The 26726-nt window shown below is 44.6% G+C and overlaps 1 protein-coding gene across 2 annotated transcripts in view; it reads left to right on the top strand.

Moving 5' to 3' along the window:
• The window catches only part of LOC129712969 (eIF5-mimic protein 1), a 61710-nt gene that overhangs the window by 9632 nt on the left and 25352 nt on the right, over positions 1-26726 (top strand). For both annotated transcript variants that reach the window (XM_055661787.1, XM_055661793.1), the window contains exons 2-3: positions 20505-20569; positions 20866-21042. In XM_055661787.1, coding sequence (XP_055517762.1) covers positions 20512-20569; positions 20866-21042 — 235 coding nt within the window. In that variant the 5' untranslated portion in view covers positions 20505-20511. The remainder of the gene's footprint in view (positions 1-20504; positions 20570-20865; positions 21043-26726) is intronic.

The following is a 26726-nucleotide window of genomic DNA, read 5'->3' as shown; positions in this document are numbered from 1 at the left end:
ACAGTTACAAATGTTTAATGCCGGTGGACTAAAGTGCAAATGCTCATTCCACTTTGCATTTTTCCTGAAGGCATCATCTTAACTTGAGATTTCACAAGAAAACGTGCAGAAATAGATCAACCTCCCAAAAGATGATGATGACCACAAAAGGACACTTTCCAACAGATCCTGATTTAATTTGCATTATAGAAAGTATTTATTACCTGTTTAAATCAATGACACCAGCTAATTATAACTAAGGGCAGCTTTCCATCCACAATGTATACAGTGCATTCAGAAAATATTCAGACCACTTTGTGACAGCACTGGGTGATATGCCACACACTGTACATAAACTTCGGCTCTTGGGGGGTTAACGTGTCCCAGTGGCGAGAGGTAGGGGTCACCGTTTGGTCACTGGTGCCCCAGGGGAGTATTTAAGGGTTAATCGCGCGAGCACTGTGTTGGTGAGTGAGGAGAATTTGTGTAGTAGTACAGAACCAGTATTTCGGACAAAGTTCGTGTCTGCCTCGTTCTTTAACGGACAACTCCGCATCCACTACATTAGGTGACCCCGACATCCAGAATAGATATTCTGGAAGAAAAATGCACCGCGCCAAAACCCAACCCTTCATCACTGCCGCCGCCGATGATCAAGCCCAATTCAGCGCCGTCGCCCTGAAGCTGCCGACCTTCTGGACCGCCCAGACGCAGATATGGTTCCTGCAGGCCGAATCACAATTCTTCGTTCGCGGGGTAACAAATGATGAGACCCGCTACCATTACATGGCCGGCGCGCTTGACCAGGAAATGGCTGGACGAATCTTCCCCTTCCTGCAGGTCCACCAGCGGCCGATAAATATGGCGGCCTGAAGGCGCTGCTGCTCCTTACCTTCGGCCTAAGTTGGATGGAGCGAGCGGCCCTCATTTATAACATGCGCGGGCTCGACAACCGTAACCCATCGGCACTAATGAGCGAGATGCTCGCACTCATGGATGGCCACCACCACTGCATGTTTTTTGAATATGCCTACCTGCAACAGCTTCCAGACGACATCCGCCCGCTCCTCGCAGACATGACCCAGCCATTGTTGGTGCAGATTTTCTCCGGACGCAATCTCTGCTGGTGGACATGAGGGGACAGCGCCTTATCCACGCTTCTACACTCGAGGCAATCTCCTTGAGCCCTGCTGCGTCTGCTGTGCCAATTCGCAACCCGGTGGTGGCGGTGGACAATATCAACGCACAAATCTTGGCCGAGTACCCGGCTATCCTGACCCCTCAGGATCTTGATCAACCCGAAGCATGGGGTCCAACATCACATTCTGACTTCGGGACCACCGCTTCATGCATGCGCCCGCAGACTGGCCCCCGACAAACTCCGGCTTGCGAAGGCGGAGTTCCAAAAGATGGAAGCAATGGGAATTGTCTGGCGATCAAACAGCACATGGGCCTCCCCTTTGCACATGGTGCCCAAGGTCTCCGGCGGCTGGAGGCCTTGTGGCGACTACCGCCGCCTGAATGACGCTACGATTGCAGACCGGTACCCCGTCCCACACATTCAGGACTTCTTTGCCCATCTGGCTGGAGCTAAATTCTTATCCAAAATCGACCTGGTCAGGGGATACAATCAGATCCCCTGTGCCCAAAACGTCTATCATCACCCCCCCTTCAAATTTGTGCGTATGCCCTTCGCCCGATGGACAATGTGGGGCGGGAGCTTCAGTTTGTCTTCATTTATCTGGATGACATCCTGGTGGTGAGTCATTTGCGATGGAAACATTGCACCCACCTCCGGTTGTTGTGCCAGCGTCTGAGCCAGTTCGGGTTGGTATTAAACCCGGATAAGTGCCAGTTCGGCCTTTGGACCGTCGACTTCTTGGCCCATGGTGTGACGCAGCATGGTGCGGTGCCTCTACCAGTCAGGGTGGATGCCATTCTCGGTTTCCATGGCCTTCCACTGTGCGGCGCTTGCAGGAATTTGTCGGAATGATGCAGTTCTACCACTGATTTGTGCCGGCGGCGGCGAGAATACAGCGGCCTCTATTTCAACTATTGTCGGACAAGCGGCGGCATTGCAGTGGACCGACATTTCCATGGCGGTCTTCGAGGGGGCGATAGAGGCATTGGCTCGGGCGACGATGCTGGTACATCCATGGGTCGACGCCCCTAACAGCACAAACTGTGGATGCCTCGGACTCTGCGGTTGGTGGTGTATTGGAACAGTTTGTAGACGGTCACTTGTGGCCTTTCCCCTTTTTCAGCCGCCAACTTAATCCTGCGGAGCATAAATATGGCACGCTCGACCGGGATCTGCTCGCTTTATACCTGGCTGTTAGGCATTTCCCTTATTTCCTAGAGGGCAGAATTAGTGTATAATAAAGAACCAGTATTTCTGACAAACTTCGTGTCTGCCTCGTTCTTTATCGGACAACTCCGCGTCCGCTACAACTTCACTTTTGACACATTTTGTTACGTTACAGCCTTATTCTAAAATGGACTAAAACATTTTTTTTATCATCAATCTACACACAATACCCCATAATAAAAAAAGCAAAAACAGGTGTTTAGAAATTTTTGCAAATTAAAAATAAATAACTGAAATATTAAAGCGCGATAAAGAGTCAGACTTTGTGAACTCATGGACAAACTTTGTCAAACGGAAAAGAAATCAAAAACAAGAGCAGTGTTGCTGAGCCCAGAGTAACTGCGTGTGTCTGCAGCAGGGCACACCCTAGACTTCCTTTCTACCACAACTTCCTTCCTAACCCCCGCCCCTCAGTCACGTGCCTCTTTCCACATAATGAACGAGGGTTCGATTAACCAGTGGCCCGACCACCAGATGATTCAAGATTCAAGATTCAATTTAATTGTCATTTGGACCCCTTGAGGTCCAAGCGAAATGCCGTTTCTGCAGCCATACATTACAAACAAATAGACCCAAGACACAACATAATTTACATAAACATCCATCACATCGTTGTGATGGAAGGCCAAAAAACGTAAACCTCCACTGCACTCTCCCCCCCCCCCATCCCCCCTCGATGTCAAAGTCAAAGCCCCCGGCTGGCGATGGCGATTGTCCCGCGTCCATTAAAGCCACGCCGGGTGGTGCAAGGTCGCACGCCGGGTCTTGGTGTTAGAGCCCCCGGCGTGCGCTCGCAGAGTCCCGCAGACATTCCAAGCCGCGTGGGGCGGTGCTGTAAGGCCCCGCTCCAGGAGCTCTTCAACCCCCCACCTACTCGGGCGGGGAGAAAATCGCCGTTGCAGGAGCCCTGAAAAAGCGGTCTCCCTCCAGGGCCCGCGGGCTCCCGGTGCCGCCGTCCGCCAGACCCGCAGTTGCAGCCTCCGAATCTCCGGAGGTCGGGCCCGCAGCAGCAGCAGTGCTCCACTACCGCTCCACCCGCTCCGGACTCGGCCAGCTCTGCGACGGCGAGGTGAGTCGTCGGCACCAGAGTCCCTGGTCTTCTCCTGTTGGAGGCCGCTCCTCGTTGCAGCCCCAACGACAACGGAGACCTGACAAGAAAAGGTCGGGTCTCCCGTGCAGGGAGAAAATTCAAAGTTACCCCCTCCCTCCCCGACCCACCCCAGACCCCCCACACACACACACACACACACCAACAAAAAATAACAAAAACTCCATAGAAACATAGATAAAAAATAATAAAACGCGGACGGGCTGCAGAGGCCGCTGCTGACGAGAGTTGCCCCGCCTACCGGATGGCAGACTATCAAATTTACATAAGTATTCAGACCCTTACTTTGTTGAGGCACCTTTGGCAGCGATGACAGCCTCAAGTCTTCTTGGGTATGATGCTACAAGCTTGGCACACCGGTATTTAGTTAATTTCTCCCATTCTTCTCTGTAAATTCTCTCAAGCTCTGTCAGGTTGGATGGGGAGCGTCGATGCACACCTATTTCAAGTTCCTCCAGAAATGGTCGATCTGGTTCAAGTCTGGGCTCTGGCTGAGCCCCTCAAAGACATTCACAGACTTGTCACAAAGCCATTCCTGCATCTGTGTCTTGGCTGTGTGCTTAGGGTCATTGTCCTGTTGGAAGGTGAACCTCCGCCTCAGTCTGAGGTCCAGAACACTCTGGAGCAGGTTTTCATCAAGGATCTCTCTGTAATTTGCTCTGTTTATCTTTCCTTAAACCCTGACAAGTCTCCCAGTACCTGCTGCTGAAAAACATCCCTACAGGATGATGCTGCCACCACCATGCTTCACTGTGGGTATGGTATTTGCCATACCTGGTTTCCTCCAGAGGTGATGCTTGGCATTCAGGCCAAAGAGTTCAATCTTGGTTTCATCAGACCAGAGAATCTTGCATCTCATGCCTTTTGGCAAACTCCAAACCCCAAACTCCACAAACACAATAGCGGGTTGTCATTGGCCTTTTACTGAGGAGTGGCTTCCGTCTGGCCACTCAACCATAAATACCTGATTGGTGGAGTGCTGCAGATATAGTTGTCCTTCTGGAAGGTTCTCCCAACTCCACAAAGGAACTCTGAATCTCTGTCCGAGTGACTATCGAGTTCTTGGTTACCTCCCTAACCAAGGCCTTTCTCCCCCAATTGCTCAGTTTGGCCGGGCAGCCAGCTCTATGAAGAGTCCTGGTCATTCCAAAGTTCTTCCATTTAAGAATGACGGAGGCCACTGTGCTCTTTGGGACCTGCTGCAGAAATTGTCTAATGCCCTTCCCCAGATCTGTGTCTCGACACAATCCTGTCTCTGAGTTCTACGGACAATTCCTTAGTCTTCATGGCTTGGTTTTTGCTCTGACATACATTGTCAACTGTGGGACCTCATATAGACAGGTGTGTGCCTTTCCAAATCATGTCGAATCAATTTAATTTACCACTGGTGAGCTCCAATCAAGTTTTAGAAACATCTCAAGGATAATCAATGGAAACAGAATGAACCTAAGCTCGATTATGAGTGTCACAGCAAAGGGTGTGAATACTTATGTAAATGTGATATTTCAGTTATTTCTTTTTAATTAGCGAAAATTTCTAAAAGCTTCTTCTTTCAGGGGTATTATGATGAAAAAAAATGTAAGCCATATTAAAATAAGGCTGTAACCAAATATGGAAAAAGTGAAGGGGTCTGAATACTTTCTGAATGCACTGTATGGACTACTTAATCATATAGTTTAAATTGGCGGTAGGAGTAGATGGTGATTACACAAAAGCAAGGATCTTATGTAATGGAAATTTCTTCTCAACATGCAGATCAGCAAGGGAACTCCACTGAGATTACTTAATTTGGAGCCTGCAGTCACCTTCAAGAATGAAACAACAGAGCTGGGAATTTGTTGGTATTTTTGAATCTTGAATTAACAGGAGGTTGTTCTAAATTTGTTAAGATTCATGAAAGTGAGATTTTCCAGTGTTGAGAAGTGAGGTACCATTGGAGGTAAGGGAGAGCAATGGAGACTGGGAGCTTGTGGTTAGAATGACCTATCTTTTTTTAATATTTGTATTTCTCTTTGCCTTCTCTTGCACTGTTGAAACCTCTCACTGTGCAGCTGTTGGCAACAATGTACAAAATAACTCTCAACTATTGTGAACCAAATTGAAGAAAGTATTGATGGTGTTTTCCAGCGCCTTGACATACACTGAGATGCCTGCTGCAGGTAGGTCAGATCTGCAACAGAGTCCAGCACCTCAATGCCTTTTTTTAAATGTAAATCCAGACACATTCATGAAAGTTATGATCTGACTTCATTTGATATGTGTCCAAAAATCCCATGATAAAATCTTCAGCAATGGAAAATAATAATAATTCTGTGCAGAATCTATTCCCCAAAAAGAAATGGGTACAGATGGGCTCCAGATGAATGCCCATGGCTACACCTTTGATTTGAAGAACGTATGAGGAATTAAAAGAAAACATAACCGGTCTCTGTTCTTGGAAGAAGCATGGGGCTCTGAGGCCCACCCAATGGGTCATGGAACTGTAAAGAGACTAGACGTCCATGGGAAAGATGAGGGAGTTATTAAACTCGTGGCAAGGTAATCTTCAGTGGAAGAAGAGATAAAATAAAGATACAGAGAGATGAGAGTTCAGTGGGAATGAGCAGGTAGAAACAATGGGCCTACCAGGGTGGACGTGTGTGGACCTTGGGTAGGAGATAGAAATGGTTGAAGTGAGGTTGGGAATCTTATCAGGTTGGAGGGGAGGAGATGTGAGAGTTCAAGTGTTGTTCATGGGACAGTCATATTTGATATGGCTCCAGCTAACATTGCTGAGGGTAAAGTAGCTACTCAAACAAGTCAACCATCGAGCTCATTGGTTGTGGGAGAGAAATCCAAAATCAGAGGGTTTTTTAGAAGAAATTCTACTTTGTATGTATTAGTGCATATTATTTCTTTCATTTTTTAAAATTCATTATTGTAACATACTTTGTTTAAAGTAACCCATATATGTGTTAGGGGAAATGGAACGGAAAGGCATAGTAGGCAGTGAGAAACAAAAAACGAATGAATGAATGAATACTTTATTGTCACATGTGACAGGTCAGTGAGATTCTTTGCTTGCATCCCCAAGGTATGCAAATAGTATGAAAAACAAAGTACCCCTGCGCCAGGTCCCCTTTTGTTCTCCCTCCTTCGTCATGGCGGCCCCCTCCCCCTCCCAGGCCGGGTCCACCTTTGTTCCTTCCCCAGCAGTAGCGTCCTCGTTTTATCATGTCTGTCCCTGTCCGTCTGTCAGCGTCATCATCGACCGCCATACCAACCTCCGCTATTGCTGTCGGGTACTTTCCAGACATTTCTATGGAGCCGGCCCAGGACAAAACTGCGGGCTCCGCAGACCCAGGCGCCGTTGGCTTTGTCGACTAGCGAGGCTCCACCTTTGGCCTGCAAGGGGCTCTGACATATGATGCTCTGACGGGATGGGTCATTATATATTTTGTTTTGACATGCGGCACTATTCCAGGACTGTGTGACTAGTTGTATCCCTGGTCAATTCTTCCCTTCCCTCCCGCACCACCCCCTCCCCGGGCACTTTCCCTTGCAAGAGATGCTACACTTGTCGCCTTACATCCCCCCTCAACTCCATTCAAGGACCCACGCAGTTGTTCCAGGTGCAACAGAAGTTCACCTGCATCTCCTCCAACCTCATCTATTGCATCCGTTGCCCTAGATGCCAGCTGATCTACATCGGTGAGACCAAGCGTAAGCTTGGCGATCGTTTCGCCGAACACTTCCGCTCGGTCCACATTAACCAACCTGGTCTCCCGATGGGTCAGCACTTCAACTCCCCGTCTCATTCCGAATCCAACCTTTCTGTCCTGGGCCTCCTCCATGGCCAGAGTGAGCACCACCGGAAATTGGAGGAGCAGCACCTAATATTTTGCTTGGGCAGTTTGCTCCCTAGCGGCATAAACATTGACTTCTCCAATTTCCGGTAGCCCTTGCTGTCTCCTCCCCTTCTCAGCTCTCCCTCCACCCTCTGGCTCCTCCTCTTCCTTTCTCCTTTCTTCTCCCCCCCCCCCCCCACATCAGTCAGAAGAAGGGTTTTGGCCTGAAACGTTGCCTACTTCCTTTGCTCCATAGATGCTGCAGCACCCGCTGAGTTTCTCCAGCACTTTTGTCTACCTTCGATTTTCCAGCATCTGCAGTTCCTTCTTAAACACCGTGTGACTAGTTATTGTTCTCTGCTAGTCCTCCAGTTGAAATGAGCTGTTGGAAATTGATCTCTCCACTGCTTGGACCCATACCTGAAGCAAAATGGTTGTGGTCAGTGCTTTTCTTTTGTTATCAAAGAGTCCCGACCCAAAATGTCGCTTATCCATTTCCTCAACATATGCCACCTGATCCGCACAGTTACTCCAGCACTTTGTGATGAGTGGAACGAGATAAGAAAGGCATAAGAAAGGGAAAGGGATAACGAGATAAGAAAGGGAAAGAGTGGTGAATCTCTGGAACTCTCTGCCACAGAGGGTAGTTGAGGCCAGTTCATTGGCTATATTTAAGAGGGAGTTAGATGTGGCCCTTGTGGCTAAAGGGATCAGGGGGTATGGAGAGAAGGCAGGTACGGGATACTGAGTTGGATGATCAGCCATGATCATATTGAATGGCGGTGCAGGCTCGAAGGGCCGAATGGCCTACTCCTGCACCTAATTTCTATGTTTCTATATATGGGCAGATGTAACCTGTTGGTTGACAGTGTCAGGCACCAAAGGTATGGCATGTTATCAGGTTGGGGAAAGGATAGCCTGGGTGGATCGGAATGAGAGAATAGGGCACGGCGTTCCAAGTTACCTGAAATTGGACTACCCATGTGGAATGCAATCTGATGTTTTCTAGTTTCCATTTGCCCTTGCCTTGGCAGTGCAGAAGACTGACAGATTAGTGTGGGAATGGAAATAAAAAGAGGAATTGTAAACGACATGCTACCATTAACATGACGGGCTAGCTCAGGATGGCTATTGTGGAAGAAAGCAGATGTTCCTGCACCCCTTCCCCTCTTCCATCTGGCTGCATCTACCCTTCATCCCTCTAATCTGGTACCAGTGCCTGCCAGCTCCTCCCTTGCTGCTCATTCACCACTTTGTACACCCTTTCTGCTCTTGGGCCCGATGCAGTGTCCTGACCCAAAATGCCAACCATCCCCTTCCCTCCACAGATGCTACTTGACCCGAGTTCCTCCATCAGTGTGGTTTTAGTGTTCTATGTTTCACGACCCTGTAATCCCTTGTGTCTTCAGACAAAATAGGTAGCTTGTTTTTACGGGGGAGCTGCTTGTGTTTGACAGCATAAGAGTATTCTTGGATCTGGTATGGAAAGCAAACATCACTTTTCACATAACAAGGAATTAAAAGCAAAGAAAGACACAACGTGCTGAGTAATTCAGCAGTTCAGAGAACATCTCTAGAGAACATGGATAGATGATGTTTCAAGCCGCGACCCTTGTTCAGACTCAATTAAAAGTAAGTTGTGCTTTGGACATTTGGTGTCTTTGAAAAATATAAGAGATTCAACCAAGGGATTTGGATGACGATATCGGGGAAAAATTGAAGTGATACTCTCGGAAATATCTTAATTTGTGAGATTTTCTGATTTGCAACTGTGCACTGAATTTTCAATTTAAAGCAAATTTGGGTGATAATTGAGGAATTTGGATATTTTAATGTTGATTCAAAACAAACCAATTAAAATGAAAAAACACTTGCTGTGTTTCTTGGTCAGTGTTCAATAGTTCTTAGAAAATGGAGATATCCCAATTACTGCCTATGCAGCCCAGGTGATTATCGAAGGCTGTTGATATCAACGCCCACCTGACTTTTGGCAACAAAACACTAATTGCAATAAAGAAAGATTTTCCGAAGAGAAAAATCTAACAACATTTTGTAATTGGTGCTCTGGCTTTCCCAAATGCACATCCTGTGTAGGAAAGAAATGTGATGTGAGTTTTCAGTAGTCAGCTACTTAATGCTCTGCAGTTAGTATGCAGCACTACCCAAATTCAACTCTCAACAATGCAAGCCCTTTCAAAACAATCAAAGTGCAGGCGCCTGAGAGAAAGCTTTTATAGGATCATAAACAAAATGATGACATGTCAGAGGACATTTAGGACTGGTGCTTCCAGGCTGATTGACAAATTATTTCCAAGCCTAATCCCAATATGCAGCAGGTCCAGGTCTGTAACCCTACACGTCACATCCGAATAAATTTCAAATATGAAGAGGGATGATGCTCCTCAGTCGATCAGTTCTAGATCCCTTCCAATTTTTTGATTTTAAAGGAAAATACTCTCAAATACTCCCATTGATTACTTCAAACCAGTGCCTGGATCCTTCCTATTTACATTGACTTATACCTCACGAGGTACAAATGATTACATACCTCACAATTTCCCTTTTGGTTTTCTGTTCTAAACTAGTCCATCCAATCTGTTCTCTTAGCTATAATTTTCTAGTCCTAACAACAACATTCTCATATAAATTCCCTGCACACACTCCAGATTAATCACCTCTTTCCTGTAATGTGCCGATCAAACTGCATGTGGGATTCAAGCTGCAATTTGAGTAGCTTTGAATACAACATTATCTCCATACTTTCTCACCACAAATGAAAGAAAACATGCTCAGTGCCTTTTTAACTATTTTATTGACATCCTGCTATCTTTAAAGATCTATGGGTATATATTCCAAGGCCCCTCCATTTCTCATCTATTATGTGTTCTCTTGTTTGTTGCACTTCTTCAGACCATTCTGCTCTGAACAGACTTTTCTGTCCTGTAGTAGAAGCTTTCGTCCACCCTGATAACATGTCCAATTTTTGTCTTGCCTTAAAAAAATCAATATGACCTGTACATTTATGTTTAAGCCATTATTATGTACCACAAAAAGAGCTACATTCTTTAAGATTTACTCACTTTTCATAATCTGACTATTAAATGTTACATCCCTTCTCTGTGCACGGCTTGATTGTATTCATCTTTGACTGGACAACACGCAAACTAGTTTTTCAATGTACTTTGGTCCAAGTGACAACTACAACTAAACTACATTTTATTGCCACTCCCTAATTGTGCTTGACCCTCCACAGTCATTTGATGAAGGGATAGTCACAGAATTATTAGGGAAGCAGTTTCAGGATTTGGATCCAGTAACGATAAAGGAACGGTAATGTATTTCCAACCTAGAATTCTGCGTTACCTGTAGATGATTTTTCAAGAGGCAGTGTTCTTTTATGCCTGCCGCTCACATATTTCTTGACAGTGGAGGTCATGGAGTTATTGCTGCTGGGGTAGCAGCAATGGTCATAACTAGTATAGTTGGTTAGATTCTGAGCTTAGCTGCAGAGGGAGTTTCCAGCTTTTTGGGGTTTTATTTTGATTAGACCACCACATTGAAAATTGGCATTGCCTGCTATTTTTGTAGCCTTGGTTCATGGAAAATCGCATCTGTTATCCATTCTGTAAAGCCCCTGAGTATGTGTTTTTTTTTTCCAATAAGCCTACCTCTCCCTCTAAATTCTTGAGAGTACAGGAACGTCATGATTATTCTCTCAGTCCACAATCTCCATTCCAGAAATCAACCAGGCAAATCTTTGATGCACTTCTCATGCCTTTCCTTATGAGTCTCCTGTGGGTCAAGCAGCCAAACCTGCTAACATTGTATCAGTGGCATTAGTCTGAGGCCCATATATAATGGGAGTAGGACATCTTACTGTCGTACTCAGATTCACTTTAAATTAAGGCCAACATATCTTTTATCTTAAATTTGAGATGTTTATTGTCATGTGTACCGAGGTACAGTGAAAATCTTTTGTTGAGTGCGAACCAGTCAGTGGAATGACAATACATGATTACAATAGAGCTATTCATAATGTTCAGATAAATGATAAAGAGAATAATGTGAATAACGCCTCATGCAAGATAAAGCCAGTGAAGTCTGATCAAGGATAGTGAGAGGGTCGCCAAAGAGGTTGATGGTGGTTCAAGACTGCTCTCGAGTTGTTGGTGGAATGGTTCAGTTGCCTGATAACAGCTGGAAATAAACTGTCCCTGAAGCTGGAGGTGCACTTCCCAGTTGCTTGTCTACCTAATAATTAAATTTGTGATTCTTCTGCAAGGAGCAACAACACACTTTTCTATCTCTCAACCTATACAACTTCACAATTTCCATATAATGTTTGCCCACTGCCGCAGCTGGTCTGTCCTGTTAAAGCCTCTATGCATCCTCTCCTCTCAAGCCCACCCAGCTGTGTATCATCAGCCAAATTGCAACTATGACATTTGATGTGCTTTTTTCCAACCATTAACCAATTTTCAAACCTACTCATTTTTTACACCCATTTAGTCGTGCTCCAACTTTGATCACCTCGTACGTGGCATATTTTCAAACACCTTCTCAGAATCTAAATTGCCAGACCAGTAGGATTTTCCTAATCCATCTTGCTGGTTTCAAATTTAAAATAATAAACAGAATGATTAAATCTAAATTTCCCTTACTATGTGAGTTTACTGTTTCTCATCCCATTTTTCAATTTCTCAGTGTTGTGCTGTCTCTTAATAAATAAATAAATAAATAAATAAAAATTTAAAAAATCCCTAGTATTGAAGGTACAGGTGCACAACCTTTTATCCGAAAGCCTTGGGACCAGACACTTTTCGTAATTCGGAATTTTTCGGCTTTCGGAATGGAAGATTTTTAGCGTAGATTTTAACGGCTGGCTCAGTGGTAGAGTGCTCGGCTCATATCCGCAAGGTCGCGAGTTTGCACCTCGATCCCGGCAGTTACTCGATCGCGAGTTTGAGTCTTCAATGTAGTTTTTTCTTGCAGAGTAGGGAGAGTTAGGCTGGGATCATTCTCTGCGAGATGATCTTAGTGCGGGAGACAAGTGTAGGAGAGGTGTACTGACTGTGTGGGCAGAACTTTGGAAGTGATTGCCCACCATTCTTAAAAGCCGCTGTGTCTCCCTGTCCCTGGGATAGCAGGGGGCGATCAAACAGCACAACACTTCCCTCCCCCTCCAACTCCAGAGGAATCCGCTCCACGATGGGCCGCTACAGCGACAAGTGGCAGTTCGCCCACAGCCCGAGCTGCGCCACCCCAAGAACAAGACGTACCTTGCACACCATCAGCTTCTGCCCCTCCGTGTTCCTCTGGAGTTGGAGCGGGGCTGGGCTGGAGTTGCTGATCTGGGATCTCCGTGCTTGCAGTGGGCCTGGGGGTCGGTGTCCCGATGAGGGGGTGCAGCTCGGGCTGTGAGCGAACTGCCACTTGTCGCCATAGCGGCCCATCGGTGAGCGGCTTCTGGTGGTCCTGACGTCTCTGGCCACCCCTCTGTACAGGAGCTGAGACTGGGAACTGTACCGCCCTTGCAGGAGAGTGGGGTTGTTTGCAGTTGCAGAGGGAGGGGGCAAGGGTGGTACAGTTCCCAGTCTCAGCTCCTGTCCAGGGGGGTGGCCGGATACGTCAGAACCAACAGGAACCCGCTCCCCGATGGGCCGCTACAGCGACAAGTGGCAGTTCGCCCACAGGCCGAGCTGCGCCACCTCATCCGCAACCCAGGTTCCTCTGGAGTTGGAACGGGGCCTGGCTGGAGTTGCTGCTGGCTGTCAGTCTCTGGGATCTCCGTGCTTGCAGTCGGTGTCCCGTTGGTCCTGACGTGGGAACTTTTTAACTCAGCGGGCAGGCAGCAGCAGATTGTCAATTATTAACCCTCCCACGCAATATATCCTCACCTTCTCTTTTGTGAATGGGGATTTAGTTCCCCTTTCTTCGAGGACCGACCGGAGGAACTTCTATCAACAAATCCATCCTGCCAGTTCTTGATGAATCTGTCTCTATTTAAACAGGTTTATAATTGTGCCTCAGAATTATTCCAAAGATCTGCCAATAAACAATTATTGCTCTAATTACGCTATCTTTATGCCTCTTTAAATTATAGTTCAGCATTTGTTGTCTCCAATCTTTTGGCACCATTCCTACAGCCGGTGAGGATTAACAACAACAATGCTCAAGGTCTCTTAATTCCCACAGCTCTTGAAGTGATAGTTGGATGCAGGTGAGGGGGGGGGGCGTGGCGTGGCGTGGCGTGGCTTGGTGGTTGTTGGCAGATGAGTGGATCAAAGACAGATTAGGGAAGAAGATAAAAAGCTGTGAGGTAAAGAGAGACAAGTTGCAAAATATAGTCAAAGTGGAAACAGGCCCATCGGCCCAACTTGCCCTCACCAACCAACATGTCTCATCTACATGTCCACATTGCCTGTATTTGGCCCATATACCTCTAAACCTTTCTATCCATATACCTGTCCAAATGTCTTTTAAATATTGTTTATAGTACCTGTTGAATGCCATGCTGGAATTCATATATACATCATCTGGACCCTACCTTTATAGTCACATCTTCAAAAAAACTAATATTTGTGAGAGACAACCTCCCACGTACAACACTGTGCTAACTATCACTGATCAGCCATGTCCATCTAAATGCATATATATCTTATCCCTCAGAATCCTCTAATACCTTTCCTCCACAAACGTTAGGCTCACTGGCTTAGTTCACAGGCTTTTCCCTGCATCCCTTCTTGAATGCAGGCATTTGCCACCCTCCAGTCTTCTGACACCGCACCTGTATTTAATGACAACTCATACATCTCCGACAAGGAACCTGCAATTTTCTCTGCAGAGTCCTCAGATATATGTGATCAGGACCAGGAGATTTGCCTACCCTCATACACGTCAGGACCTTCAGCACCTCTGACGGTAATACTGACTGCTCTCAAGGCACTTCCATTGACTGCCCCAAGTTCTTCTGTCATTACCCTTTTTCCACGGTAAAAACAGAGGAGAAATACTCATTGAGGACCTTGCCCATCACTTATAAATGAGAATTTAGAGGAAGGGATATAGGCTGAAGGAAACGGGGGACAGGGAAAGCAGGCTTCCCTTGCAGACTTCCCCACCTCAGAGGGCAGTGGGGGCCGGTTCTCTGGATGCTTTCAAGAGAGAGCTCGATAGGGCTCTTGAAGATAGCGGAGTCGGGATATGGTGAGAAGGCACGAATGGGGTACTGATTGTTGGTGATCAGCCATGATCACATTGAATAGTGTACCGAATGGCCTACTCCTGCACCAATTGTTTATTGTCTTTGTCCTGCCCCGACCAGCTTTCTCCCCGCTACTACAAGCAGTTTAAAGAGAGGTCCCACCCTAAACCATCACCTATCCGTGTTCTCCAGAGATGCTGCCTGACCAGCAGAGATACTCTAGCACTTTGTCTTTTTTTTGTAAGAAGAATCTGCAGTTCCTATATTTTACAATGATCTCGCAAATACACATGTTTAAAGAGTGTGGCATCAGTCATCACACAAGATCAACAATGCACTCACAGTAAGATGAACTCATCCAGTAAGGTGAATGGATCCAGCCTTGGCTTGTTTGCCTTTGGCCGCAATCGGAACAGGCTTTAAAGTGAACGTGTTGTCACAAGAGTCAAAGTATTTTTATAACCTTTTCCTAAACTGAACTTCTCATTGAAAATCAGCAACTCCTTTCAAACAAATAGAACTGGCTTCACCCTACTAACCATGGTTAGCGCAATGCTGAGGTTACAAAGTATATTGGGGGCCACTTGTCCAGGAGTGCAGTGAAAGACCAGGGTGTGCTCATCAGATGTTCCTGCCCTGCGTCTCTAGTGATCCAGGTTCAATCCGGACTGTTGTCTGTGTAGCTTTTGCACATTCTTCCTGTCACCAAATGCTCCCCAGCTGGTGGGAGAATTAGGAAGGGGAGGGGTTGGAGAGAGAGGGAAAGCAAGGGCTATTTGAAGTTGGAGAAGTCAATGTTCATACCACTGGGGTGGAAGCTACTCAAGAGAAATATGAGGTGCTGTTCCTCCAATTTGCGCTGGGCCTCACTGACTATGGAGGAGGCCCAGGTCAGTTTGGGAATGGGAGGGGGAGTTAAAGTGCTGAACCAACCAGGAGATCAGATAGGTTAAGGCTTTTTGTCAGGGGAGTTTGTTCTGCCCTATGATACAGTTAACCTAACAACATTTTAAAGACAGAAACATCATAGGAACATTTTAGAGTGTTACTGGACCAAGTAGGACATGTTGGGTCCCTGTCACACAGGCCTAGTCCCCCAACGCAACCCATTCCCCCAACGCAATATTCCACCACTCACCCATAGACCCCATGGGAGGCCTGGTCCTCCAATGCAACCCGTTCCACAACACAATATTCCACCATTCACCCCTTCCCCCAACACAACCCATTCCCCCAATGCAATATTCCACCACTCACCCATAGTCCCCAACTGCGCTGGGGCAGCTCATTTCCCCTTATCCCCAGCGCACCCTCCCCCTCCTCTTTACACTCCATCTTTTTAAACTTAAAAAAAATTGACTTTTCACTTTAAAAAATCCAATTGCACTTGCTGCCAGGACTCAGTGTCCTGTGATTTGCAACATTGTAATGGGCAGGGCCAGCAAGTGCAATCTGATTTCATATAATGGACCCACCATCCCAAGAACCACACCGTTGAATCTTCAATGTTTGCCTTTATTGCAAATTTATCCTTTATAGGAAAAAGAGTGAAATTAAGTTTCCAGGTACAATAATTATATAAAATCACTGTATATTGCTGTAATAAATGATTACGCAAATTCTCTGGCAATAAAGGCCAACATACCATTGCCTTACTAATTGCCTACTGCTCCTGCACACAGCTTGCAGTCACTTGGCTATGAAGATGCTTGTTTCCATTCGAACATCAACATTTACAATCTCTTGTCATTTACTAAAAAAGACAAATTTCTGTTTTTCTTTCAAAAGAAGGGGATACATTGCAGAATATTAGCATGCAGTTGATATTAATTCACAGACTGTTTAAATGGAGTGCCATGGGGGTTTTTTAATATTTTATCTTACGATTACATTGGGGGTTACAGGCACTTTGGTCAACATGGAGTCACTGAGCCATACACTGCTTATACTCAGAACATAGCACCGTACAGCACAAGAACAGGCACTTCAGCCCACAACGTGTGCTGAATTTGATGCTAAATTAAACTAATCTCCGCTGCCTGCATGTAATCCACATCCCCGTCCATACCCATCCAAAAGCTTCTCAAGCACTATTATCGTATCTGTTTCCACCAACTCCCTGCTAATATCAAACGATGCATCAACCAATGTTAAAAAAAACAAAAAAAAAACTTGTCCCGTACATCTCATCTTCTTTAAACTCTTCCCCCTCCCCACCCCAATCTTAAAACTACCATCTAGCATGAGACATTTTGCTGGGGAAAAGTTTCTAACTGTCTTCCCTATCCACATCCCTCATAATTTTATAAACTTTCATCAGGTCTCCCTCAGCCTACAATGCTCCAGAGAAAACAATCTTTGTCCAATCTTTCCTTGAAGCTAATAATCTCTAACCCAGGATGCATCTTGGTAAACCTGCACCCTTTCCAAAGCCTCCACACCCTTCCTGGAATGGGGTTATCACAACTGCAAACAATACTCCAAATTACCATTTTCCAAATTGTATACTCTTTTTAAGTTCTTCTGTATTATCTGGGGTCATCGGATCATGTCCTACATTGGATGTTTTTTAAAGTGAAAAGTCAATTTTTTTTAAAGTTTAAAAAGACGGAGGGTAAAGAGGAGGGGGAGGGTGCGCTGGGGATAAGGATAAATGAGCTGCCCCAGCGCAGTTGGGGACTATGGGTGAGTGGTGGAATATTGCGTTGGGGGAACGGGTTGTGTTGGGGGAAGGGGCGAGTGGTGGAATATTGTGCTGGGGAACGGGTTACATTGGAGGACCAGGCCTCCCATGGGGTCTATGGGTGAGTGATGGAATATTGCGTTGGGGGACTAGGCCTCCTGTGTGACAGGGACCCAACATGTCCTACATGCTTTGTGATTTCAAACTGAATTCACAGCACATACTTAGTGATTGCAACTGTAATTATGGATTTATCGCATCCCTAGCACTTTTCCTTGAATGTCTGCTACCCACAGTGAAATTCTGCCGCTTCAAATGAAAGTGAGAAAAACACTTTTAACTAGTTTCATTTCAAGCTATTGATTAAATCATCTAAAAAATGATGCTGATTTTGTCTAGCCCGTGTAGTGCTTTGTGGATGTTTCAGTTATCTGGTGTTTGTCTGTGCCTGTATTTCAAACAAATGAGAATTCTAAATATTCAAAGTATGAAAGTTACAACATGTACCTTAATTTACATGTTTGCATCCAATAAATGTGCAAATCATTTCAGAATGATTCAACATGGAACATTTGACCCAATGAGTCTGTACAGGCACTGGCTTGCCCTACTTCCCTATCCTCCATCCTTGCCCTCGCTAATTTTAATTCAATTGTTTATCCTGCTCTCTCTTGAGTACTTCAGTTGTATCTGCCTTGACCAGCAAAACGGAGACGTGACAAGGAAAAGGTTGCACCTCTGTTCAAGGAAGAGATTAAAAAGTTCAAAGTGTCCCCCCCCTCCCCCCCCCCACATATCTCATTATGTGGATTTTATCTGTGTTACGACACAAATATAAATTTATAAAGCACCTTATCGCAGTTTAAACATTTGTATTTGTCTATACTACAATGATGTTTTTTTCAGATATTTATATTTCCCTTTTCATAGAAACAGCATGGAAAGCCCCTTTTGCCCACTGGGTCCACGCTGACCAACAATCACACTGGTTCTATCTTATCCCAGTTACTCATCCGCTCCCGACACTGAAGGCAATTTACAGAGACCGATCAACCTCCAAGCCTGCATCACCGCTTTACTTTCTATATCTGAAACCTCAAAACCCTGGAATATTGAGTTGCCAGTGCTCTTCCACTTGCAGCTGAGTAATGGCCACAACAGCATGCAGCATGGTGGTGTAGCAGTAGAGTTGCTGCCTTACAGTACCAGAAACCCAAGATCGATCCTGACTACAGGTGCTGTCTGTACGGACTTTGTACGTTTTTTTCCCGTGACCTCGTGGGTTTCCCCCGGGTGCTCCAATTTCCTCCCGTACGCCAACAATGTACGGTTTGTAGGTTAATTGGCTTTGGTAAAGATTGTAAATTGTCCCTGGTTTGTGGGATAGTGCTGGTTTATGGGGATTGCTGGTCAGCACTGACTCGGTCGGACGAGGGGCCTGTTTCCACGCAGTTTATCTAAACTAAACTAAACACTATAGTTCCATTCATCGATCCAGACCCTAAGTTCATCTGCTTTACTCATAAATTATACTCCTTGCATTGAAACAACACATGTAATCTCCTCAATTTCACCATGTTCATTAACCTATACCTGCCTGTCCTTGCTTTCAGACTTGCTTGTCATAGTGTCTACCATACCATCCAGTCCCTCCACTTACTGACCTGCTGCTCTGGGGGGAAAATAAATAAATGAATTGTTAACTCATTTCAAAGAGCTTCATGTGTTGAATAACTTTTTGAACTGCAATTATTTATATATTTAGATGAATTTGATAAACAACATTGACTAGCAATAGCTTATTTGAAATATAACGATATTGATTGAGGAGCAATGTAGACCAGATTAGCTGCAGAGCTGACTGTCTCTCAAATATTCCCATAGGATCAATAATGTCCATTTAAACTATAGTAACAGCTATAAACCAAGACATAAATAGATAATCGAGGCTATACGATTTAGATGATGGTCAGAAATAATGTGTAGTTCAGCGTTTATTTGCAAGATTTGACAAAAATTAGCTTGTTTTGATGGCAGTGATGAGAAGAGGATGAAAATCTGAAGAATTAATCAATCTAAAATTGTAGCAATGGACTGAGCATGTATTTCTAGATTTGCTTGCATTAAGAATATATCAATTTTTATAGTCAAAGCAATCTCATTTTGTCATATTGGCATGCACTCTGAAATGACCACATTTGTAGTCAACAAATGGATGTTGCAGAATAAATCTGTGAGCATTCTGAAGGGCTCATTTACTTTCTTGGAATATTTAATAGCAAATGTGTTTGTTTGGTGGCATTCACATCGATAATTCTGTTCGACAATGCACATTTTCAAATAAAATGACACCTGAGATCAAATAGAGAAAATTGTATCGGGACTGAAATCAAAAAATCGCTCAACATGATTTCAAATGGGAAGGAGAAATTAAAAAATGACGGTACTCTGAACATGAGCCATGCATGAATTAATAGCATGAACTTGATCAGATGTATAATTCTAACCAAATATGAGGTGTGAATAAACTTTGGCTTACAACGTGACTGGACGTTCACGTCTATTAATTGAACATGGGGGCGTTTGAAATGTTACGGGTAATCATTTATGACACGAATCAAACTGACACTGAATGAGGAGCACTCGGAAATCTGCGGCTCCAGACGTAATAATTTGAAGTGATGAAATGTTAGTGATTTGTCAGTGTGAGATGTTGGGAATAGAAGGGACGGGAACCAGGACTGTAAAATTTATCGGAGCAAATTTCATAGTTGGTTCTCTTTTGTTTAAAAATGCTTTAAAGCAGTGTATTTTTAATAGATGTTCTATTTGTCCATTCCTAATTGCCCTTGTACTGAGGAGCACACTACTCCGGGGGCTAATAAAACTTAATCATGGTAATGGAGGTTTTATGGGCTGTTTCTTTCAATTGCAACATGACAGGTTTACTTCCATTAATGAATCAGCTGTTTTTTTACAACAATCTGGTGGTTCTGTGGTTCTATCACTTAAAAAAATATATATATATTTGATTATCCAGATTATTTGAGTTTAAATTCCACAGCTGCCATGTTGAACCTGGGGGTCAAATTGTGACCAGATTCCTCTTGGGGTAATTTGATCGCTGCACCATCACCATACTTTTTGGTTAAAATTAAGCAGCAGGGATAACATTGACTGTTTGCTGTAAAGTAAATGATGGAACAGTATTTGTTTCCTGTGAACTGATGCAGATATTCCATTTGGCATATCTGCCCACTAGTGTAACTAAGACTAGGTTTTTTTTTCCTGCTAATTTCTGCCATGAGTCTAATTTATTGTTTCTTTCTTTATAGAAAGTTTATGAGTAAGTTGCAGAAGCCAGTGCTAACAGGCCAACGGTTTAAGACCAGGAAGAGGGGTAAGCTTTATAGGCTAGTTCTTTCAATTGCAATATTTAAGAGACGAATCAAGAAAAGTGCATTGATACCAAGAATGACAGCATTATTTTTGTGTTTACTGTAAGCATACCGATCAATCCAAGGAATTTCTAAAGAATTCACTGATATGTTTCTATTTTTCTTTCAATATGGATGTCTAGATGAGATTGTCTCCATTTTCTGTTGACCATCTTCTTAAAGTTGTGATCATATTGCTTTAAATGACAATGGTGGAAATTTTTAAAAATCAGAGGTAATGACTGTATCTTTTCTACAGATGAAAAAGAGAAGTTCGAACCAACAGTCTTCAGAGACACAATTGTTCAAGGTCTTAATGAGGCGGGGACTGACCTTGAAGCGGCTTCCAAGTTTCTGGATATAACAGGCTCAAGACTTGATTATCGTCGTTATGCCGACACACTGTTTGATATATTGATAGCTGGGAGCATGCTAGGTAAATATGAACCTGACTGTCTGATAAATCAGTGACTAATGAAGAGAAGAGTGTGAAGTGGCCAAAGTGTAAATGTTAAAGTGTTTGTTTTCCTTGATGTGAGTAAGCATTTCAACAGCAGACAAGCTGAGCTACGGATGTGATTAATATTTGAAATGGACATACGCTTGCTTTAGAATTGAATAAGTGAAACGTGTGAACACAACCCGAGGACTCGTAATGTGGATTGCAGCTTCAGTCATTTAGCCTACGTATGTGTATCAGCCGCATAATGCGTGGAAGACTCCAGTCATGCATCGTGATGTTAATATCATTTGGATGCCACTTCTGCATTCTCACTTAAATAGAAGTGGCCCATGCACCTGAATTGTGGGCTCCATTTGAAGCTGATTCCCGCTGGCCTCTACATCAGCTATTGCCTCCCATACAACACCAGATCCAATCCCTCCGCCCATTGATTGCAGACATTGCCCACCTCCCCATCATTCCTCCTTCCGTCACCACTCAACTGATAAATGGAGCCCGCCGACTTGTGAAACCTAGGCCGCCAATTACAGGTACCCGCATCACTATAATTAATTGTTGACACCCAACTCTCACCCTAACCCGGTCACCTTCTCAAGCCTTGGTCTTGCACCCAGTAATTTTTCTAACCAAGATAGATGATAACGTTTGCATGGTTACACTTAATCATATTGGAACACAACATTAGGATAGTTGCATAATGCTGGAGTCACTCAGCGGATCAGACAGCATCTCTGAAGAAAAGGAATAGGTGACGTTTTGCTTCAATGTTTCTGTTGAAAGGACTCGACCCGAAACATCACCTATTCCTTTTCTCCTGAGTTGCTACCTGACCTGCTGAGTTACTCCATCATTTTATGCCTATCTTCAGTGTAAACCAGCATCTGCAGTTCCTTCTTGCACATTAGGATAGTTATGTATCAGGGCTCTCACTTAACTTTTTTTTTTTCTCTGTTTCCAGCCGGGCAACCGTGGCAGCTTTTTAGGTTGCCAAATTACAGTTTAGGTGGTCATTTAAGACGGCTTGCATGTCGCGTGCAATAATGTGCTTGGACAAAGTGCGTAGTTACCAGTCGGAATTGTGCTCATTGAAGCATTCGCATATTATTTCCGCTTCTAGTAAAGTCACAAACATATTTGTCAATCAAGACATGATATATATCACAATGACATGCAGCAAAATTACAATACAGTATCTCAACTCTTTTTACACATTGCAATGAATGCAATTTCTATTATTTCTTTCCACTTCCAAACGAAAATGTGGTTGGATTATTCAGCGTATGATCAACCTCGGTGAGACCAAGCGCAGGCTTGGCGATTGCTTCGCACAACACCTCCACTCAGCTCGCAATAACCAACCTGATATCCCGGTGGCTCAGCACTTCAACTCTCCCTCCCATTCCAAATCCGACCTTTCTGTCCTGGGCCTCCTCCATGGCCAGAGTGAAGCCCACCGTGAATTGGAGGAACAGCACCTCATATTTCACTTGAGTAGTTTACACCCCAGCGGTATGAACATTGGCTTCTCCAATTTCAGGTAATCCTTGCTTTCTCCCTCCTTCCCCTCCCATTCACAGCTCTCCCACAGCCCACTGTCTCCACCTCTTCCTTTCCTTTCCCGACCCCCCCCCCTTGCTTTCTCTTCCGCTTCTCAGCTCGCCCTCAGCCCATTGTCTCCGCCTCTTCCTTTCTTCCCCTCCCCCCGGCATCAGTCTGAAGAAGGGTCTCGACCCGAAACGTCGCCTATTTCTTTGCTCCATAGATGCTGCCTCACCTGCTGATTTTCTCCAGCTTTTTTGTCTACCACCCATTCACACAAGTTCTGTTGTCCCACTTTCCTCACCCACTCCCTACACATTTGGGGCAATTTTACAAGTTAACCTACGAAGCCAATGCGTCTTTGGGATGTGGGAGGAAACCCACACGCTTGCAGGGAGAATGTGCAAATGCAACACAGACAGTGCCCGAGGACAGGATCGAACACAGATTCCTGGCGTGTGAGGCAGCACGTCTACCAGCTGTGCCACTATATTTTGTTTTCCAACACACAAAAAATTATACGTTGATAACTTTGGTTTCTAAAAAAAAACAAAACTATCCATTGTCAGTCTTAAATCTCTAAGTGACGCTATGTCCCCCTTTACAGCTACTGTATGTTTTAATTCAGTTCAAGACTATGGGGCAGTACATTGGCCATAAAGTTGCTGCCTAAAAGTGCCAGAGACCCGGAATTGATCCTGAATATGGGTGCTGTCTGTATGGAGTTTGCTCCTTTTCCCTTTGATCACATGGGTTTTCTCCGGGTGCTCTTGTTTCCTTCCACATTCCAAAGGTGTGCAGGAACCTTTTTCAGACCCAACCCAAAACATAATCTTTTCCTTTTGTCCAGAGATTCTGTCTGACCTGTTGAGCTACTCCAGCTTTTTGTGTCTATTTTCAGTTTAAACCAGCATCTGCTGTTACTTCCTACACACATGATACTATACGATAGAACTTTATTAATTCCAGGAGGGAAAGTGTGTGTGTTATATTTATATGTATGTCCACGTTGTATCTTTAAATTAAACTAAAAACACTAAAACCAGAGGGAGTCTAAAGAAGGGTCTCTACCCGAATCATCACCCAATTTCTTCTATCCAGAGTTGCTGGCTGCTCCATGGAGTTCCCCCACACAATTAAAGCATGGAATAGTCTTCACCCTATCATAGTCACCCAACCAGATGCAACTAAATTTAAGGTAGACAAAAATGCTGGAGAAACTCAGCGGATGAGGCAGCATCTATGGAGCGAAGGAAATAGGCGACGTTTCCGGTCAAGACCCTTCTTTAGACTGATGGGGTGAGGGGGGGGGGGCGGGAAGAAGAAAGGAAGAGGCGGAGACCGTGTGCGGTGGGAGAGCTGGGGAAGGGGAGGGGGAAGAAGGAGAAAGCAGGGACTACCTAAAATTGGAGAAGTCAATGTTCTGGGGTGTAAACTATCCAAGCGAAATATGAGATGCTGCTCCTCCAATTTACGGTGGGCCTCACTCTGGCCATGGAGGAGACCAGGACAGAAATGTCGGATTCGGAATGGGAGGGGGAGTTGAAGTGCTGAGCCACCGGGAGATCAGGTTGGTTATTGCGAACTGAGCAGAGGTGTTGGGTGAAACGATCACAAAGCCTCCGCTTGGTCTCACCGATGTAGAGCAGCTGACACCTAGAGCAGCTGATGCAATAGATGAGGTTGGAGGAGGTGCAGGTGAACCCCTGTCGCACCTGGAAAGACTGCTTGGGTCCTTGGATGGAGTCAAGGGGAGAGATAAAGCAACAAGTGTAGTATTTCCTGCGGTTGCAAGAGAAAGTGCCAGGAGAGGGGGAGGTTTGGTTGGGAAGGGACAAATTGACCAGGGAGTTACGGAGGGAGCGGTCTCTGCGGAAAGCCGAAAGGGGAGGAGATGGGAAGATGTGGCCAGTGGTGGGATCCCGTTGGAGGTGGCAAAAATGTCTGTGGATTATCTGTTGTATGTGACGGCTGGTAGGGTGGAAGGTGAGGACGGAGTCGATGATGTGCTGTCCGTGGTAGTGCGCATGTGCAGGGCAGCCGAGGATGTGCTGACCTTGGCGGTACGCATGTGCAAAGCGGATGAGGAGCGGCCGGAGAACAGAGACTCGTCGGCCTGGACACGGATGGCGGGCGGAGACGGAGAGTGAGAGAGATAGAGGGGGTGCCAAGCTGGGCAAAATGACACTGCTTTTAGATTGCCCGGCGGGACTTTAGGTGGCCATTGGCAACCAGGCAACCATTAATTTCGAGCCCTGTGTATTTATCTACTGTGGAAGATATTTCCGTGTATTCCTTGCTATAAATCCCTTTCATCTATAAGTCAGTTACATCATACAGCCCACAGATAAAATCTTGGGTTCAAACGCGATAACAAGCTATTTATAAATGTGACCATACCTTATTCTTGCTTTCCGCTCCCAAACTAGTATTTACTGATTTCCATCTCCTTTGAAACTCAGCAGTGCATAAAGGAAATCTATTACTTAGTGTCGTCTAGCTTCATGTGTGGCCAATTATATCTCATGTCAAATCAATTACTACTTTATGCAAATCCTAAATGTTCTTATCAGGCAGGTGTCAAGATCTCATCTACGTTCCAAACATAGAATATAAAACGGTAACTTGAACGTAACAAGTTTAAACCTGTTTTGCAGCCGCATTGCCCCACATTTCCTTATAGCACATATCCAGAGTAGAAGTACATGGTTCCATGAAGTTCGAGTAGCAGGTCGATTAGATGGTCAAAAAGGCTTTTGGCACTTTGGCCTTCATCAGTCAGAATGTAGTAGTTGGGAGGTCATGTTGCAGTTGTGTAAGACATTGGTGCGACCACATTTAGAATATTGTGTTCAGTTCTGGGCTCAATGTTAATGGAAACATATTGTCAAGCTTGAAAGGGTTCAGAAAAGATTTACGAGGATGTTGCTAGAACTAGAGGGTGTGAGGTATAGGGAGAGGTTGAGTAGGCTGGGTCTCTATTCCATGGAGTGCAGGAGGATGAGTGGAGATCTAATAGAGGTATACAAAATCATGAGAGGAATGGATCGGGTAAATGCAGTTTTTTACCCAAAGTAGGGGAATCGATGATAGACAAAAATGCTGGAGAAACTCAGCGGGTGCAGCAGCATCTATAAAGCAAAGGAAATGGGCAACGTTTCGGGCCAAAACCCTTCTTCAGTCTGAAGAAATAGGCAACGTTTCGGGTCAAAACGTTGCCTATTTCCTTTGCTCCATGGATGCTGCTGCACCCGCTGAGTTTCTCCAGCATTTTTGTCTACCTTCTATTTTCCAGCATCTGCAGTTCCTTCTTGAACACAGGGGAATCAATGACATTGGTTCAAGGTGAAGGGGAAAACGTTTAATGGGAATCCAAGGGGTCACTTTTTCACACAGTGTGTATGGAACAAGCTGTCAGAGGAGGTAGTTGAGGCTGGGACTATCCCATCATTTAATAAACGATAGGACAGGTTTGGAGGGATATGAACCAAGTGCAGGCAAGTGGGACTCGAGTAGATGGGACATTGTTGGCCGGTGTGTGCAAGTTGGGCTAAAGGGCCTGTATTACTCTATGACTCTAAGGAGGCCATTTAGAATGAATGAATTAATAAGTTTATTGGCTAAGTATTCACATACAAGGAATTTGCCTTAGTGCTCCGCCTGCAAGTGACAACATGACATACAGTGACAGTTAAGAATAATACAAAAAACATTAAACATTAATAATAAAACATTATTGATTAAACGTGAATTAATAAAATGCCAGAGCTCTTCGATACCCAGTAGCAATGTTACAAAATTTTGAGACTTTAAAAATTAAAGCTGCAATTTATCCCATCAGATAAAGCATAAAAATAAGTTTAATTTGACACCCAATTCATTTTCATATCTTCAGTATTAAAAAGGTTATGGCCATTTTCATACACTGAAATTAGCATCTTGTTCCCTATTGCTTTTCCATTGACTTGATTCAAAAGCTGTGATCGAGGACAGTCAAAAGCCCATAACTTTCTTAAAAATTAAGAGAACTGAATGAAATTTTCAGTTATTATAGATTGAAGCATTCTGAAACAAATATGAAACAATCTTACTTGGATGAACTGAAATTAAAGCATATA

The sequence above is a fragment of the Leucoraja erinacea genome, chromosome 2, assembly GCF_028641065.1.
Source record: "Leucoraja erinacea ecotype New England chromosome 2, Leri_hhj_1, whole genome shotgun sequence".
Taxonomy (NCBI): domain Eukaryota; kingdom Metazoa; phylum Chordata; class Chondrichthyes; order Rajiformes; family Rajidae; genus Leucoraja; species Leucoraja erinaceus.
Note: the sequence above shows the minus strand (reverse complement) of the source record. Positions and strands in the feature narration are given on the sequence as shown.